This window comes from Bos javanicus, chromosome 8 (assembly GCF_032452875.1).
Source record: "Bos javanicus breed banteng chromosome 8, ARS-OSU_banteng_1.0, whole genome shotgun sequence".
In the NCBI taxonomy this organism is placed as follows: domain Eukaryota; kingdom Metazoa; phylum Chordata; class Mammalia; order Artiodactyla; family Bovidae; genus Bos; species Bos javanicus.
This window is the reverse complement of record NC_083875.1, coordinates 26073802-26093280: the sequence shown is the minus strand read 5'-3', so window position 1 is coordinate 26093280 and position 19479 is coordinate 26073802. Positions and strand designations below refer to the sequence as shown.

The 19479-nt window shown below is 39.3% G+C and overlaps 1 protein-coding gene across 3 annotated transcripts in view; it reads left to right on the top strand.

Moving 5' to 3' along the window:
• ADAMTSL1 (ADAMTS like 1) overlaps positions 1-19479 on the top strand; it is a 1109873-nt gene that overhangs the window by 871033 nt on the left and 219361 nt on the right. For all 3 annotated transcript variants that reach the window (XM_061425212.1, XM_061425211.1, XM_061425213.1), the window contains 2 exons: positions 12022-12323; positions 19012-19141. In XM_061425212.1, coding sequence (XP_061281196.1) covers positions 12022-12323; positions 19012-19141 — 432 coding nt within the window. The remainder of the gene's footprint in view (positions 1-12021; positions 12324-19011; positions 19142-19479) is intronic.

Genomic DNA, 19479 nt, shown 5'->3' with positions numbered 1-19479 from the left:
GAACTGTTGCTCAGCTGAGCCCTAGAGAGTGGCAAAGACAAATTAATGGGATCCTTGTGTGCCAAAATAAAGTATGGACCCTGTCAGCACCAATATATGTTAAGTCCATTAAGGTCATTTTTAATGAACTGAACTTTTCATTGGAAAGCTTTGCCAAACTTGTTGAATTAAGGGTAAGAAACCTTTACAAAATTGCAAGATAAACTAATTCTGCTCTGTGTGAAGAAGAAATGGTTCATGACAAGTATTCTGAGTTTACAGTATTTTATATTTTTATCACATTCAGGGAAAAGAATGTACATTAAAATCTACATTCTGTTATTAAGCTAAGAACTCCAAATACACTAATAGCACTGTATGCTCTGATGGCATTTTAGTCCCTGGGACCTGGCTTTTTAAATCATCAGACTAGCCTCAAGGAAAACCAAACTTTTAAATCATGTTCTGTTCACATAGGTCAGAAAAGGAGTGGAGAGAAAGATGGTCTGAAACAAGTGTCCTAGCCTCATTTTTCATTTGGGAAGAATGATTTGGCTCCATTTGTATCTGCAACAAACAGCTAGAGGTCTATATTCTCTTTTTCCCAAATCTCTGTGTGTAATGAGTTTTAAAGAGGGGGCTTCTCTAACTGAGGAACACTTCCAGAATGCTCCAGAGTCTTTACTGATGGGTGGCTGGTTATAAAATAACCAGTGTTAGATCAGCATCATGTATAAATTACTGAAGGCAGCCTCTGATTTAAAACTGCCCCCAAATCCTTTTATTCTATAAAACAGCATTTTTATTGAGATTTAACTGAAGTATGATAGACACAGAATTTAAACTTGCTTCAAGCTGCATGATAACCCAAACCTCATCAAGATGAATTGAGGCTTCCCCATACTGCCCAAGGGCAGCTCTAAGAATATAAATAAATCAGCCTATGATAGCCACTAAATCTGGGCACATTCACTTCTTGAAAGACCATAAGAAACTTCTAAACAGGAAAAGGTTATTGGATTTTCCATGCCAATGCCTGGAAAGGTCTTAGGCTGTTACCTTTTTATCTAGCTTGGTTTCAATCTCTGGGGCCAAGAATAAACCCAATATCAAATCACTCATAACATCAATCTTTAACCTCTTATTTATCCATTCACTCACTCATTTTTTTAAAATGTATCTTTTGAGCACCTATTATGTGAAGTTCTATCTTCATGGAGGTTTGGTCTTATGAAGAGAGTTATACCATAAATGTTCACACTTGATTATCAAAAACTGATCACTGTTATAAGAAAATGAATGAAGAAGTGCTCTCGGAGAGTCTGATGGGGCTTTCAGTAGGTCCAAGGTCAAGGATGTCTTCTTTGAGAAAGGACATTTCAGCTGAGACCTGTAGGATGAATGGAAGTTGTTCTAACTGAAAGGAAGAGGAGATTCATCCAGGGAGTGACCCACACATTTCAAAACTTGTAGTCAGGAAAGAACTACACACATTTAAGCAAGTGAAGGAAGACTAGTATGTCTGGAAGCCAGTGATGAGGGGAGAATAGTAGGAGTTGAAGGTGGATAATGGCATAATGTCACCATGGTAAGGAGTTGAGCTTTCATTCTGAATATAACAGGAACAATCAAAAGCTTTACATTTTAAGAACCTCCTGGCTACAGCATGAATAATGAGTTAGTAAGGGCTAATAGAGGCAGATGGCATCACTGACTCAATGGACATGAGTCTGAGTGAACTCCGGGAGTTGGTGATGGACAGGGAGGCCTGGCGTGCTGCAATTCATGGGGTCGCAAAGAGTCGGACACGACTGAGCGACTGAACTGAGCTGAACTGAATAGAGGAAGAAAACAGACCAGTGGCTATTGTGGAGGTTCGGGAGAGAGCAAGATGTTAGCTTCAGTGATCTGGCTTACATGGCAGTGTGAGAGCCAGGACAGTGAGATGGAGAAAATGCCATCAGAGCATACAATGCTATTAGTGCATTTGGAGTTCTTAGCTTAATAACAGAATGTAGATTTTAATGTACATGGATTCTATAGTAAATGGCCATGGTTTAAATCTTGACTCTGCCATTTATTTAGCAGTATGACCTTGGGAATATCTGTGTGTCAATTTTATTATCTAGAAGTGGGGATGAAAATATTATTGTTAAAATACAATCTTTAGAAAGTTAAAAACATGATTTCTGTTAATAAATATAAAATGAGCACATGTCAAATTTTTGTTTAACTCATGAATTATGAAGAAACCAATAAAATGATAAACCAAATTCTAATGTGAATTGGATTTAGGAAAGTTTGTATTTTCTATCAGGCAAAATTATTTCCATTGACATGAACAGAAAAATAATGTCCATCACTTTGAACAAAAAACATCTCCATCATTACAGGCCCTCTACAAGGAACCTTGCATCTCTATATAGGTGCAAAATAGACCAACTTCCTTAGAATTTGACAGCCCCTGTAAGTCTGCTAGACTTCCCTTCGAAAGAAACCCAGTAATCTTGTTTGCCCATTTAACAATGTTTCTGACAATACTCATCTCCTAACAATGTTATAACAAGTTAATGTATAGAAATGCTTAAAACACATCAGTGAGCTGCTTGTATATTTTGGAAATTAATCCTTTGTCAGTTGTTTCATTTGCTATTACTTTCTCTGATTCTGAGGGTTGTCTTTTCACCTTGCTTATAGTTTCCTTTGCTGTGCAAAAGCTTTTAAGTTTAATCAGGTCCCACTTGTTTACTGTTGTTTTTATTTTCATTATTCTAGGATGTGGGTCGTAGAAGATCTTGATTTGATTTATGTCATCCAGTGCTCTGCCTATGTTTTCCTCTAAGAGTTTTATAGTTTCTGGTCTTACATTTAGATCTTTAATCCATTTTGAGTTTATCTTTGTGTATGGTGTTAGGAAGTGTTCTAATTTCATTCTTTTACATGTAGCTGTCCAGTTTTCCCAGCACCATTTATTGACGAGGCTCTTTTTGCCCCATTGTATGTTCTTGCCTCCTTTGTCAAAAATAAGGTGCCCATAGGTGCATGGGTTTATTTCTGGGCTTTCTGTCTTGTTCCATTGGTCTATATTTTTGGTTTTGTGCCAGTAACATACTGTCTTGATGACTGTAGCTCTGTAGTATAATCTGAAGTCAGAAAGGTTGGTTCCTCCAGCTCCATTCTTCTTTCTCAAGACTGCTTTGGCTATTTGGGGTCTTTTGAGTTTCCATATGAATTGTGAAATATTTTGTTCTAGTCCTGTGAAAAATGCCATTGATAATTTGATAGGGATCACATTGATTCTGTAGGATAGTCATTTTCACAATATTGATTCTTCCTACCCAGGAACATGGAATATCTCTCCATCTGTTTATGTTGTCTTTGATTTCTTTCATTAGTGTCTTATAATTTTCTGTGTATAGTTCTTTTGTCTCCTTAGGTAAGTTTATTCCTAGATATTTAATTCTTTTTGTTACAATGGTGAATGGAATTGATTCCTTAATTTCTCTTTCTGATTTTCCATTGTTAGTATACTGACAAAGGATGAATTTCCAAAATATACAAGCAGCTCATACAACTCAATGCCAGAAAAACAAACAACCCAATCAAAAAAATGGGAAAAAGACTTAAACAGACGTTTCTCCAAAAAAGACATGCAGATGGCTGACAAACACATGAAAAGATACTCAACATTGCTCATTATTAGAGAAATGCAAATCACAACCACAAGGAGCTATCACCTCACACTGGTCAGAATAGTCATCATCAAAAGTCTACAAACAATAAATGCTGGAGAGGGTGTGGAGAAAAGGGAATGCTCCTGCACTGTTGATGGGAACGTACATTGATACAGCTACTATGGAAGACGGTGTGGAAATTCCTTAAAAAACTAGGAATAAAACCATCATATGACCCAGCAATCCTACCCCTAGGCATATACCCTGAGGAAACCAAAATTGAAAAAGATACATGTATCCCATTGTTCATTGCAGCACTATTTACAATAGCTAGGACATGGAAGCAACCTAGATGTCCATCAACAGATGAATGGATAAAAAAAGTTGTACATATATACAATGGAATATTATTCAGCCATAAATGGAACACATTTGAGTCAGTTCTGATGAAGTGGATGAACCTAGAACCTATTATACAGCATGAAGGGAGTCAGAAAAAGAAAGATAAATATCGTATCCCAATGCATATATGTGGAATCTAGAATATGGTACTGAAGAATGTATTTACAGGGCAGCAATAGAGAAACAGACATAGAGGATAGACTTATGGACATGGGGAGAGGGGAGGAGAGGGTGAGATGTATGGAAAGAGTAACATGGAAACTTACATTACCATATATAAAATAGATAGCCAACAGGAATTTGCTGTATGGCTCAGGAAACTCAAATGGGGCTCTGTATCAATCTAGATGGGTAGGATGGGGTGGGAGATGGAAGGAAGCTTCAAAAAGGAGGGGATATATGTATACCTATGGCTGATTCATACTGAGGTTTGACAGAAAACAACAAAATTCTATAAAGCATTTATCCTTCAATTAAAAAAATAAATGAAAATATCAATGAACATTAGCTATTATTATGGTGGTTGTTGCTGCTGTTTTATCAAGGTAGATGTAATGGAGATAGAAGTAAATGGATTTCAGATATATTTTCAAGGGAGAATTCGTAGAATTTGGAAATTGTTTGAAAGTTAGGGAAAATGTGGGATCAAGAGTAAATCCTAATTTTTCATGTGAGCAATTAGCTGCCCAGTTGAATCATTTGCTGTGATGAAGGTTGGAAGAGGAATCAGATGCTGAGGAGGGAAATCAAGAGTTCCATTTGAACACTTAAAGTTGGAGATAACTTTGAAATATCCAAGTGAACATATCAATCAGGAGAGATGTCAATTTGTAGTTGTTAAGAGCATGAAACTCTTCTAGGTGTGTGGTTTATACCTGTTCCCTCATCTACATATTAAATGGAGATGATAATAATTCTTATCTGATTAGATTATTTATCTCATTAGATTATTGTTGGGTTTTAACATTTATTTGTAAAGCAGTTAGAAGTGAGACTGATACCTAAGACACACTATATAATTTTTAAAATATATTAAATATATTAATGTTTATTCCTTTCAAAGAGTAAAATGGCTTCCTATCCCAAATCTTAATTTAAAAAAAAATAAGTTTCAGTATGAAGCCCAGATAAAAGGTCTAGACTGGAGAGTCAATACATAGAATTGCCTGAACTTTGGTGGTTTTTGAAACCAAGAATCACTGATGAGCACATCGGAAGACCACACCAAACTGAGCCTTCAGGCACTGCAATATTTAGAATTTGAGGAGAGGAGGATTTAGAAAAGGATTCTGAGAAGGAAGTGACCAGAAAACAAAAACAAGCTAAGTTTGATGCCTTGTGAGTTGAGGAGAAAGCAATTTAAGGAAAAAGGCACCATCCAAGCATCAGATATCTTTGGATGCTACTGGAAATAAGATAATTGAAGACTGGATATCTCAGGAATAGCAGAAAATTTGGGGCCAATACTCTGAAACGTTTATTATCAACTGTCTTTCTCCTGGCTTTTCTCTTCTTGTTAAAGCAGAATAACATCCTGATGGTCAAGAGGGTCCCACTCTTAGTAAGATTCCTTCTAATGTCTTGTCTGGAACCACATCAGAGAAAGCTGGCTCAGACTCACAAGATGAGTTTAACAGTGTACTCAGATGTATGAGGTCCTAGACTTTGAAAGAGTCCAGTCATCTCTGGCTTCTTGGAACTTGGAGAGAGCTCTGATCTCCCACAGCATTTCCTTCTAGTACAAAGTCTCTTTGAAAGGAAAATGTGATTTTTAATGCAGCTAGCCTTTCTTCCCCTCCTTCCAACACTGAGCATTTCTGCAAGAAAACCATTGAGGCATTCTTGCAGAGGCCAGCTGCCTCTCAAAGAACTCAAAAGGGCATCATTATCATGAGAAAATAATGTCAACTACTTGGAAAATGCCACTAAATACAGCTCTCCCAGGATGCCTTAGAGAATTAGGGAGCTGAGTCTTTCCTTCCCATCACTGGTTAGCACTACTAGACGGGGTAGTCACTGAACTTTATTTCAAATAATCATACTGGTGACTGCACCAAAATTGTCATTTGTTTTGTCAGCTTAATTTCTAGAACCATTCTATTCTTGGTTATACTATTAGACACTTTACATTGCTGAACACCCTCCCAATTCAGGTGTGATATGGACGTGAAGAATCTATGACAAAACAGTGGTGATATTAGATGTTTTGTAGAGTGGTATCTTGGACACCTTTACAAAATTTTGCTTGGAGACTTCAATATGCATTGCATAACTAGTATAAATTATTTGCAGTTCCAGAAAGTTGTAAGCTAACAGCAGCAGTTAAGAAATATTTTTATAATTCCACATGCAGATCAAGTATCCTTGACTAAAGAATTTTCACAATAAGTTAGATTCTCCTTTATTTGGAATGATTTAGGTATGGCTCTAAGTGAATGTAGAGGCATATCTTGGATAAGTATATGCTCAACAACTTAATGCTTTAGCTATATTTTTAAATAATCATTTTAAGTCTGTCTTACTATGATGGATTTTACCTATAATTCTAAAACTCCTAAAGTGATACAGTTAAAGAATTGCCTTCCCTTTGTAGCATTCCCACATTTTATTTGTTTTCTAGTTTGAAGGTTTTTATTAAAAAAAAAACAACTTTAATTTCATAGAGACATTGAATAAATAATTAAGTAGATGAAAGAATGTGTTTCTATTTCCCTTTCTAACTTTCTTTCCCACCCAGCAGCAATGTGTTTTTATTATAGATCCAAATGGTCATAGATCCAAATGCCCAGCTAGATTTTAGGTAACTGTACCTTTTCCTAAAGATTTTACTGCCTCAAAGATTGTCCAAAATCAGAAGAACCAACTCTTTTAAGACTAAAGAAAAAGAAGAGAAAAAGATTGAGTTAAAAATAAGATGAAGTAATATGAAATACCGTTTTTACCAATAACATATAATGATTTTTTGGTCCCCAAATGACATATTTATGTAAAAGACTTTCTGGTTAATTTGGCATAGAATTACTTATACAGTATTTTATTTTTCCAATGTACTCTTCTCCAGAGCCCTCTGTGTTCACTGTTAAATGAGAAAATTTTAGAATGGGAATAATCATGAATCTCATGCAAATATAAAATAAACATCTGTCAAAGATTGTATTGACTTCATTAATTAATGAAGAAACTAGGAAGATGTTACAACCAATTCAAAGGAAATTTAAAAGAGCCAAACATATTCAGGCAAATAAGAATGCTGAAATGAATTTACAAGTAGATGCAAAATGGGTCTATCTACAGGACAACCAATTACACTCCACTACACACAATCCACTGGACGGTAGTGGATTGGCAGTCCATTGTCTGCCTACAATGCGGGAGACCCAGGTTCGATCCCTGGGTCAGGAAGATCCCCTGGAGAAGTAAATAGCAACCCACTCCAATATTCTTGCCTGGAAAATCCCATGGACAGAGAAGCGTGGTTGGCTACTGTCCATGGGGTCGCAAAGAGTCAGATACGACTGAGCAGCTTCACTCACAGACACAATTAATCCTCATTTCTATGAGCCTGAATCATTTTCATGATCAATTTTCTACAATTTATAGAGTAAAAATAACTCACAGTTATTTTAAATCTCAGAAATTTAAAAATTTTGCAATAATCAGAAAGAATGCACTGAACTGAATACCCAGTAATATTTAGGGTCTGTTTTAAAGTTGTGATAATTTTTTCCTACACTATTAAGTTTATTCCCTCCTCACCCCTCACCCTAAAACCACCAAAGAAAGAATAAAAATAAATATACAGCCCCTGCTGCTGCTGCTAAGTCGCTTCAGTCATGTCCGATTCTGTGCGACCCCATAGATGGCAGCCCACCAGGCTTCCCCGTCCCTGGGATTCTCCAGGCAAGAGCACTGGAGTGGGTTGCCATTTCCTTCTCCAATGCATGGAAGTGAAAAGTCAAAGGGAAGTCACTCAGTCGGGTCCGACCCTCAGCGACCCTGGTAGGCCGTGACTGCAGCCTACCAGGTTCCTCCGTCCATGGGATTTTCCACTATCAACTTATAATTCAAATGTTGTAAGATTGGAAACTAAACTAAAATTAAATATCTGTAATGTGATTTCCTGCAAGTTTCAGTTTGTATTTTGAAACTAGAGAATGAGCTGAGGCTCGTAACAGCATCAAAATAGCACTACAGAGCTACTATATTGTGCTACTCATATTTTGAATAATCCCAATGATTTTTTTAGACAAATGCACATGTGAAAGGAGGAGAGAGAAAAGGAAGAGGAGAAAAGTTGAATATCAGACTATGTGTATAAAACTAGAGCTAAGTGGATAATACCTGAGATGACATGAGACTAAGTGAATTGTTTCCCTGTAGCATCATCTAAATAAAGTGATAGTTTTTATTACTTCAGAAATGTCCATGCTTCTGACTCCATAATAGCCACTAATAAACTAAACCACTTTGGGATTTTACAAGTGAGTTTGATTATCACTTATCTTTTTTGTTATAGGGACTGTGGTTACACCTCTAATTAAAGGATAAGCATTTTGGTAGTGAAATGAACAATGAAGCTTGCAAACAGAAGAAACATAAATTATTTACGTGCCAAGTTTCTGTTCATTTGTTTGTTTTACCCTGGAGATGGGAAAACTAAATGCAGAATCATATCAATCATTTCTGAAGCTCAAGCCCACCACTTAAAGAACTCACTTATTCAAGCCATTCCTCATTCTTCTGGCAATCATGCTGCTAACCAAAAGAATAGTTAAGTTGCCTAAATTAAACTTCAATAATACATTGTACGTGTGTACATCAAGACAATTAACATGCAGATTATTATTTTTTTAATATAAATTTATTTTAATAACATGCAGATTTTTAGAAAGCACATTGACTCCATTTTAAAGGTCACACTTTAAAGGTTCTAACTCAGCAAGAACTACTCAACTTCTAAACATTTCAGTTAAACCTCCAGGCTCATTTGACTGCCCTCTCCCTGACCTTTGTTCCTCCCACTTGTGGCCAGAAAGCTCAAGATAGTAAATACAGAGTTGGAAGATCCAGAGATGTGGGGGAAGGTTTCATATGAAAAAACAGTTATTATTCATTTGGCCATTTGCACTATTAGATATTTTTCTTTTGAAATACAATCTTCTGCCTTCAGTGAGAGAGAATATTATATCATCCAGTGTATGCACTAGAGAAATTAAACTGAGTGCCAAAAGACAGCACCACTTAAAGACCAAATTGTTCTTAATTGGTGTGAATTTGATGAAGACCTAAGGAGAGTGGGTTGGGAGATATGCCAATAAGTCTGTCTGACACTTGATAAGGTTCTCATTTGGGAGACATAAAGTAGATTAACCCTAAGTATCCAAATAGTCAAAAATATACACATACCCACAACACACATGATTCTTTTTTTCATTTAGATGCTGCTTTAAAATAAACAAGTCTCAATCCTGGCAATTGAGAATTCATGGAGCAGTGGCATCTCTTTCTACTTTCTGTGATTTTGGTGTATCTTCCCAGTCCTGGAAAGAGAACAAATGCAAAGTGATTCATGTTATAGGCAGGGAGAGCTGAGGGTTTATTTGTGCATCCTTTACATTCTAGATTTCATCTGGGACTCACTTTTAATCTAGGAGGTAAAATATAAATCAATTTAGCTACTTGTCATTCTCATAAGTTTATATATATGGGAAAAGATGGAGACAGATGCCTAAAATAAGTTTTGAGGGAACTGATGAATCTCAGTGTGCTTGACATGTCCACTAAATGTTCTGTAGAAGGAGTTGGAAAACTACAACCCAATAGGCCAAATTTAGACGCTTCCATCTCCCTTCCCATTCCCCACCCCAGTTTTTATAAATAAAGTTTTATTGGAACACAGCCACACTCATTTGTTTCATATTGCCTGTGGCTGCTTTCACAGAGTTAAGTTTTGCAACAACAAAGACCCACATACATAGCCCACAGAATCTAAAATCTTCCCTGTCTCTTTACCAAAAAATCTATCTGATTCTTAGTCTTTTGTAATGGTCACTGAAAAGGGCTATTATAGCCGACAGAGTAATAATCCTTACTGGATTGGAAAAGCTAATAGGTTACTGTTCTTTCTAAGATCTTGTCATCTTTTTTATTTGAAAACAAAATTCAGGACCACATTATTAAAGAAGCAGTGTTCATCACTGTTATCAAAGTTTAAAGACATATCACTTGCTTTGGGGTTTCTCTCATATATACACTAGTATGGGGTATATTTTCCTTTCTGTCTATTACCTGGGTTGTAAAATTCACCGCTTGTATATTTTGTTATGATTTTTGTCCCAGGACTCAGGCAGACAGATGTGAATGTATAGTAAGGGGGTTAAAACTATTTTGATTGCAGAGTTTGGTTTTATATTCCTAAAAGACGGCTACAGGTAGCATTATTTAAAGAGAGAAAGATACTTTAATCTTATTGGATGCGTTCTCCCTACTACATTCCCGAGGTGCCAGAAGATGGAGTCAGGAATTAAAAAACGAAAGAGGGAGGCGACCTTGTGATGAGAATTTCTTGGGAATGATTCGGGGTGATGCTTCCTCCTTAATCCACCTTCCTAACACGATTGTGTATGACCCTCATCCTCCTCTCGGGGGTGGCTCTTCAAAGGTAGCAAGTGTCAAATCCTTTGTCAGGGGACCCCTCCCTGCCTCAGACACCATGGCTCTGGGTCTCTGTTCCCGTCTCCCTGCTCAGGACACAGCCCAGGTTCAGGCCACAACTTTGTTTTGCTTCTTCCAGTTTGAAAACTTGGATCAATTTCCTGTTAGAATTTCAGCTTCTCTAAACTAGATGGGAACTATTTTCACTTGCTGGGACTTAATGCTATAACCTTCTTATCACTTCTTTCCTTCTCTGCCAAAATCAGGGTTAAAGAGCCAGATTTGCATGCCTCCTCAGCACGACTCCCAGTGCAAAAGCAGTAAGATCATAGAAAAAAATTTTTTTAAGATTTGTATTCCAAAGTCCTTTCTCCAGATTATTATACTAACTTTGTGAAAATGTTAGTGGTGCCCTCAGGGATTTTTTTCCCTGGATACTTCTCAAGGTCATTGCAGACATGGCAATTGTTGATTAGTTGGAGGAAAACAGTCTTTTTTTCTTTTTTTTTGGAATTTGGATATTGTCCTACATTCTAGAGAAACTCAGGGAAGTTCTCATTAATGTGACTTCGCTTGGTGGGGAGGGACTGAAGGCTGTCAAACAAACATGTATGGATGCAAAACCCCTCGTTTACGGTGACATGCCTGTGGATTTAAATTTGTAGCAAGGCTTTTCTCTCAGATATAAAAAGAATCGCAGGCCAGACTAATTCAAAGAATGTGTGAGGAACAAGGCTTTGCTCCATTCTTGGAAACTTAAAAAAAAAAATCCTCTTTCTCTTTCTATATATAAATAAATCTTGGGAAGCACATTGAGCAAAAAAGCAAAGAAAGTTACAGAATCTGAAATCCAGACTAAAACAAAAAAATATATATACTTCCTTAAATATCTCTAAGGGCTTACTTTGTTATAGTTTTTAGTATCAGTATTAGTCTGGTGTAAGAATAGCCAACATCTCGCAGGAGGCACAAGGGCTGGAATTTAGATCAAGAGAGAAGAAATCAGTTCCCTGCTCTAAAGAGCCACCACTGTGGGTGCAAAGCTGGGAGAAAGCAGGTGGTCTGTGGCTGGAATATCTTCCAGCTGGGGGTTCATGTGACACGCACGAAGAAACCAATCCAGAGACTGGCAGATGAGCTCGTGGGCTGCACTGAAGCACCCAGCACAGGACAGGACAGGGTGGCAGAGCCCTGAGCACGTCCTGAGACGGCCCTGGGCCCCAGTGGCAGGTGGGATGTGGCCCCTCCCGGTGCCTGCGGTCTCCTGCTTGGGGCTTCTCATCCTGTCCTCTTGTTTGCTTGCGGACTGCAGGTTCATCCCAGAGGCCTGGTCGGCCTGCACGGTCACCTGTGGTGTGGGGACCCAGGTGCGAATAGTCAGGTGCCAGGTGCTCCTGTCTTTCTCTCAGTCCGTGGCCGACCTGCCCGTTGACGAATGTGAAGGACCCAAGCCAGCGTCCCAGCGCCCCTGTTACGCAGGACCATGCCACGGGGAGACTCCCGAATTTAACCTGGAAGAGACAGATGGCCTCTTGGGTGGCCTGCAGGACTTTGACCAGCTCTACGACTGGGAGTATGAGGGCTTCACCAAGTGCTCCGAGTCCTGTGGAGGAGGTAAGAAGGGGCTAGGCCTCAGATCATTGCCCTCCTCTTGCCTTTCACTGTAGTGTCTCTCTCTGAGGGCAGCTGTGTCCCGTGATTGTCTCTAGTCCAAGAAGGCTAAGGAGGGGGAGGAAACCACTCTAAACCTAAAGCAGACTGAATGAAACACAGATGTATTTTTCTCTGGGCCTGTCTCTCTTAGACTGTCAGCTATGAGTAGCTAACACAAGTAATGCTTTTACTTTTACTTGTCATTCTGATATTTTGCACTACATCTCAGTGTATCTGACTGAGAAACACTGCTGACACGGGGCTGGCAGTGCTCTTGACATTCAGTTTTATTTGTCTATGCCCTTACCTCAGTGCACGTGGTATGAACCCAGATCAAAGACGACAAAACCGTCTGTTGTTCCCAAGGACAGAGTACGCCACCTCTGACTTTCTCAGCTGGTCGCCAAAGTAATATCTGTTGACAAAGGGAAAGGATGTATAATGACAGTTAACACTGAGGTTACCTGGAACTGGAAGGGAGTTTAAAGATTAAAGCTGATCCCGCTGCCATTTTATCGATGTGCAAACTGAGATACAGAGAGCTGAGTGATTTTTTTCAAGATCACACATCTAGTCAGTGATATTTGGGACTAGTCCTGCTGTTTATTTCTCTGTTTAGGGTCCTTGCATCATACCTCACTTCTTTACACACTTAGAGAGTTCCTGAAGCTTTATCACTGAATGAATATTATTTAAATAGTGTTCAATGTTTCCATGTATATTAATCTGGTTCTCTTAGGTCTAGTCCATGGTGATAACAGATTCAGTCATTTTTCTATTTCAGGTGTTAGTGATGAAACAATAGTGGAAGAAGAAGGTATTTAAGTCAATAATTAATTCTTTAAGATTATGATCTTTTGTACTACTGTAAAAAATACAGTAATGGAAATGTGGTCACTGGGCTTCCCTGGTGGCTCAATTGGTAAAGAATCCTCCTGCAATGCAGGAGATTCTGGTTCAACCCTGGGTCAGGAAGATCCCCTGGAGAAGGAAATGGCTGCCCACTCTAGTATTCTTGCCTGGAAAATCCCATGGATAGAGGAGCCTGGCAGGCTACAGTCCATGGGGTCACAAAATGTCGGGCACAACTTAACGACTAAACCACCACCATATGGCTACTAACTCCCATATATACTCCCAAGAGAGATTTTGATAGGCAAGGAAAGGCTGGCTGATTTCCCATCAGATCTCCCTCCCTAGCTATCAATAACCCCTCTTGTCACATCAAGGATCTACATTCCCAGCAAAGTTTCTTTCTTAACTGGTATAAAAATATCTATATTAAAATGATTTCCCAAACTGTCTTCTAAACTATGACATCTGGGAAACTCTTTTATAAAAGCATCTTTTGTCATTGCTGGGAATGTAAAAATACATGTGCCCAAATTGTTCATATGTAGTTGAAAAGGAATGGATAGTGGAACAAGTACAAGCAGAGAATCAATTTTCTCCATCAGGTTACTTTGTAAGCATTTAATAGTCTTGACCTTGAGGTTCTCATTTGTTTCTAAGTCTTCCAATTTCAGACCGTGGAGTTCTTAAGTGTTTTCATGGAGAGTCTGTTATTTTAAAACCTAAAATTTTCCATCTGATTCTGGAAGACAGTTTCTTGGAACTCTACTCATCCATGTTGCTGGGGGCGCCCGCCACTCACAATGAGGACATCTTTTCTCCCATGTTTAATGAAGGAGAAATGTTGAGTAAGCTCTGATGATCTCTGGGCCCAGGCAAGTTAAAAGGTCAGATGGAAAGGACATAGCCAGTGGCTGCAGTTGCTTCATTGCAATATAAGGAACTACTCAGGATTTCGGATGGTGTGTGTTTATCCCCAGTTTCCATGATCATCTGAATTGAATGATCATGATCTTTTGTCTGAAACAAATGTGCTTTGAAAAAAATTATTTCTGCCCTCTATTATGATTCTCTAAGCCAAGTGAACTTTATGAGCAGATAGGGAAAATGATGCCTTAGTGGAACATGTAAATAACCAGATACCTTTATCTTTACAATTCTAACCATTCTGCTAACCAGAGGCATAAAATTCAAATCACTGAGAGTGTGTGAACTGTTTTTCATTTAAAATGTTTTCAGAATATATTGATTTGGAAATAATATTTGTATGCTTCATATACAATTTATCTATGCTTATAGGATCTGAGGAGATATTTGTATAACATAAAGTGTACATCATTTATATCCAAGGCAGGGAAAGTTCCTGAAATGTCTTAGGTCTTTAACTGTCAACAACTGTGCATGCTTACTTATAGTTGTGTCATTGTGCCACGGTAATATATCTTGCCTAAAATGTTAAAAGTTGAGAATGCCAAAGTGGTGAAAATATGCTTGGGTCATATAATCCATATGATGCCCAAACACACTAAAAAATTATTTCAGTATATAAGACATGTATATTAAATTTTTTAAATTTATTTTTATTTGGAGGATAATTGCTTTATAATATTGTGTTGGTTTCTGCCATACATCAATATGAATCAGCCATATGTATACATATGTCCCCTCCCTCTTGAACCTGCCTCCCAACTCCCACCTAGTCATACAGCAAATTCCCACTGGCTATCTGTTTTACATATGGCAGTAGATAAGTTTCCAGTCTGCTCTCTCCATTCGTCCCACCCTCTCCTTCCCCACCTGTGTCCACAAGTCCATTCTCTGTGTCTGCATCTCCACTGCTGCCCTGCAGATAGGTTCATCAGCACCATCTTTCTAGATTCCATATATATGTGTTAACATACGATATTTGTTTTTCTCTGATTTACTTCACTCTCTAATAGGCTCTAGGTTCATCCACCTCATTAGAATTGACTCAAATGTGTTCCTGCTTATGGCTGAGTAATATTCCATTGTATACATGTACTACAACTTCTTTATCCATTCATCTGTCAATGGACAATCTAGGTTGTTTCTGGGTATAGGACGTGTATATTTTGAAGTCATTGTTTGGCAGTAACATTTTATGGTATTATCACCTTTGATCTACACCAAAATATAACCCACAAGGCTGAAGACATTTTTAATCATTCCGCTGAAGCCAATAAAAAATGTGCAGGATTAACAGATTTTAAATCAATTTGAGGTTATACTAATTTTATTGTTTTTGCCATCTCAAAAGATGAAATTGGATAGACACAGAAGTTACCTTTCACCCAGTAGAGGTAGTAACCAGAAGGAACGTGTTAGTAATTTAGGCTGTAGCTGATGGCTGCATTTCCCTGAGTTCTCATCAAATATTAGGTAGCAATTATGCTATTTTGGGAGATATAAACAATGAAAACTCCATTTTCTGAAAGATGGAAAGTGAGCCTAATCTGTTCAGACCTGTGTCCCGGGTCCCACTATCATCTCCTGGTTATATTTTAATTTCCCATATGTGAATGGATAGGTGTAGTCAAGGAAAGCAGATCTGAACCTGAACAGCTGTATTGTTGATCTCTTAAATGGTAAAACTGATATTAAAGTCTAGCTGAGGGAAGACTTGAAGCTGACATCAGCAAGTATTAATATTAAAAGGTGAAATCCTTTCTCTCTTGTTCCCTTTTCCTTATCAATCCTCTCTCTTTGCTCTGTCAAGAAAGAAAACTCAGAATCAGAAAAGATCTTAGGCAAGTGTGTGTTCTTTGTTGGTTTACAATGTCCTTCTGGGCGAGTGAGTTATCCCATTGAAAAGAGTATACACTTGATGAGTTAACTTCTCTCAAGCCTGCCTGACTGCCCTGAGCCAAGTAGACTGTGAGCTCAGGTGAAGTCTTCAGACATCTTCCCTCTTCACCTTCCCACACCGCCATCCCCAGGCTGCTCTCTCACGCTTCCTCCAGGCCCCCATTCCCACCACCTTGGCCCAAATTGCACACTGTGCTTTGGAATACCCTGCCCTTTAGGCATCTCATTCATTCATGCCACAAAAATGTCTTGTGTTGACCACAGGGCTGGTCCCAGATCCTCCTTCATTACACAGAGCTCTGCCCTTAGGCGCCACCACCCCAGGCCCCACCCAGGAATGCTATGACAACAGAGCCCTGAACCATCATGAGGCCATCCTTCTAGAAGGTAGTAACTCTGGAATGCTTCTGAATCTCAGCAATTAAAGGTGAGAAATCAACTTTAAAAAATCACCCCAAAGGTGATTTTTAACCTGAACTAGGATTATTCGGTGGAGTCACATAAACTTGTTCCATGTGTCTCAGAAGGTTTCCTGTGTAGAGACTTTAACCCTTGCAACCCCATTCCATGCAGGCTTGGAAGGACCTCAGTTCTATAAACCAGGCTTCACAAAGGGGAAACGGGTTACATCACTTAATATACCCCTCCACACATGACCCTCCCCTCAAAGCAAGCCCTTTCATATGAGACAGGAGACAAAAACTGTGTAATCACTTCCTCCTTCAGGTACTGTTAACTCAAATTCATGAGCTTTTCAATAGCTGACTAAAGCCAAAATATCTTTTATATTAGAGCAACGTTTCGAATCTCTGAAATACTACCAGGTCGGCAGATGAATTGAAACCTTAATTTCGAACAGAATCACAGCTCTAGATTCTGTATGGTGTAGTTCGCCTTGTCCACAGCTTGTCGTCACGACCTTAATAATGCCAGACTATTCCAGTGGGAAGTATCAACGATGATACCAATAATTTTTTATGAAATGTTTTGCTATATTATCATACCATGAATTTCAAGAGGCTCATCCCAGCTGCAACCAGGAGAACACCCTGGAGTCAGCATTCCAGAATATGATGGAATATCTTTAATGTCTAGCATAAATCTCCAATGCTCCACCCTGAACTGGCTGTGATATATTTAAATTAAATTTTTAAAGCTCACAAAATGGCTTAGAAAAAAGAAAACTGACATTCACAGCTACAGGGTAAATACTGTGACAGTTTTTTAATGTTTGATTTGTCAGACTTAATCCAAAAAAAAAAGGCAGTTCTGATTCTGACTTTAAAATGTCACTTTTTAAATGATGGTCTTGGTGAGTGACCTTTCTAAGTCAGTGTAACATCACCTCGGGAAACATGTGCCTGTGATCGGAGTGATAACTTCTTGGGGGAACATAGGATAGATCGGAGGAAGAGAGTAACAGGCCTGATAAGTGATAGGTCAGTTGTACTATATTAGGTACTAGCTAATGAAGCAATGCAGAAAATTTTAAAAAGAAAGTGTATATGTATTTATACATAAAACTAATTTTATGGGTTGTCACATACTCTGCCATAACCATATACAAATGTTTAACAACAGATATCTTTATCTGAATGTATAAATATATATATATGCTTATACACACACACACATATATGGCTATAAATGACTAACAGCAAATTATCAAGAATGTCCTGTTTCTCTTCTTTCAACTGAATTCTGCTGAAATGATTCCAGAGAAATGTGTAGGTTATTCCTGAAGATCTCCAGCAGCTATAACAGCCTCATAGTATTTTTAAATGTCAGTGTTTTCAGTCATTAAAGCTCCAGTGCTAAAGCACACGCAGTGCCACTTCATCATCTATCAACTGTAAGCTTAGCAAGTCTTATCACCCTTCTAAGCCTGTTTCCTTATCTGTAAAATGGGGATAAAGTAGAGTCTTGTGGAGTTATTGAGAGGTTTGAATGGGGCATGTCAAGCTCCTTGCCTCAGTACTTGGCTAATAATGTGCACTCTATGAATTTTTCCTATTGCTGTCATGACTTTGGGAAGCAGGGTGAAATGTCTTGACACTGTATTATCAGGTTACATGTGTTCCCGCCCCATGAAAACCCACCAAGTGACTATATGCCAGTCCCTCCTCAAACTCCTATTTTACTAGGTCTGTGGTCAGGGGTGCGTGGGTAGTGGTAGGAACATTGTCTTCCATGAATGCCATCATTAGGTATCTTGCTCTCTCTCTTTGCTCCAACTTCCCAAGTGGCCCTGTGTTAGTTGCTTAGTCATGTCCAACTCTTTGTGTCCACGTGAACTGTAGCCCACCAGGCTCCTGTGTCCATGGGATCCTCCAGGCAAGAATACTGGAGTGGGTTGCCGTGTCCTCTCCTCTGGGGGATCTTCCTGACTCAGGGATGGAACTCAGGTCTGCTGCAAGGCAGGCAGATTCTTTGCCATATGAGCACCAGGGAAGACCCCAAGCAGCTCTAAGTCACTAAAGAAATGAACCAAACTCAATAGGAAACCAGAAAAGCACTGGATGAAAGGCCCCAGATGCATAGCAGTTTACAGAATGCTGGCTATCCATGTGGCTCTGGGCCTGCCTGCCAAGTATAGTCATCTCCTGTTGATTAAAATATAATGTGTGAAGTCTTGGGGTCATTATTTTGGTCACCCTGCTCTCCTTCTGCTTTAAATTATCCTGTTTCAGCATGGGCAGCTGCATAGCTGGGTGGTGGTTTTTCAAGCATTTCAGCAGTCTTGGTAGCAGCCTCCCCCACAATGGGAGAGCTGCCCTGCTTAAGGGGCACAAACTCCTGAGTGCTTTCTCCAGACAGACTGATGCCTGACGAGATGGGCAATCACAAGCTTTCAACTGCCTGACACGCAGCTAGTCTTCCCAGTCTCAGAGACCTCCCACCAGCTGCCTGTCTACACTTGCTCACCCCCCACATGCCTGTTCTGGCCTTGATGGGTGTCATCTGTACACAGGTGTCCAGGAGGCTGTGGTGAGCTGCCTGAACAAACAGACCCGGGAGCCCGTGGATGAGAACCTGTGCGTGACCAGCCGGCGGCCCCCCCAGCTTCTGAAATCCTGCAGTTTGGATCCCTGCCCGGCAAGGTAAGGGGTGCGCCAGCCACCCTGCTGCCCAGGAGTGTGTTCAGAATGGGGTTTGTGTGTCTGTCCGTGGGCAAGATCAGAACGCTTATTGTTACCCAGTGTTTTGAAAACCAATTAGCATCAGTTCAAACTCTTAGTCAAATCCACTTAAAGTTAATTGAAACCAGGACTTTGGAATTCTAGCCCAGCGATCATGCTTAGGGTCCAGAAGGCTCCGTGCACAAAGGAAGGCCCCGTGGTGTGGCCGGAATGTGCCTGGGCTCCACTGATGCTTTCTTCCCAGGGGAACGTGAACTGACCACAGAAGGTAGGGTCTTTGCCACCTCTCAGCCTGTGTC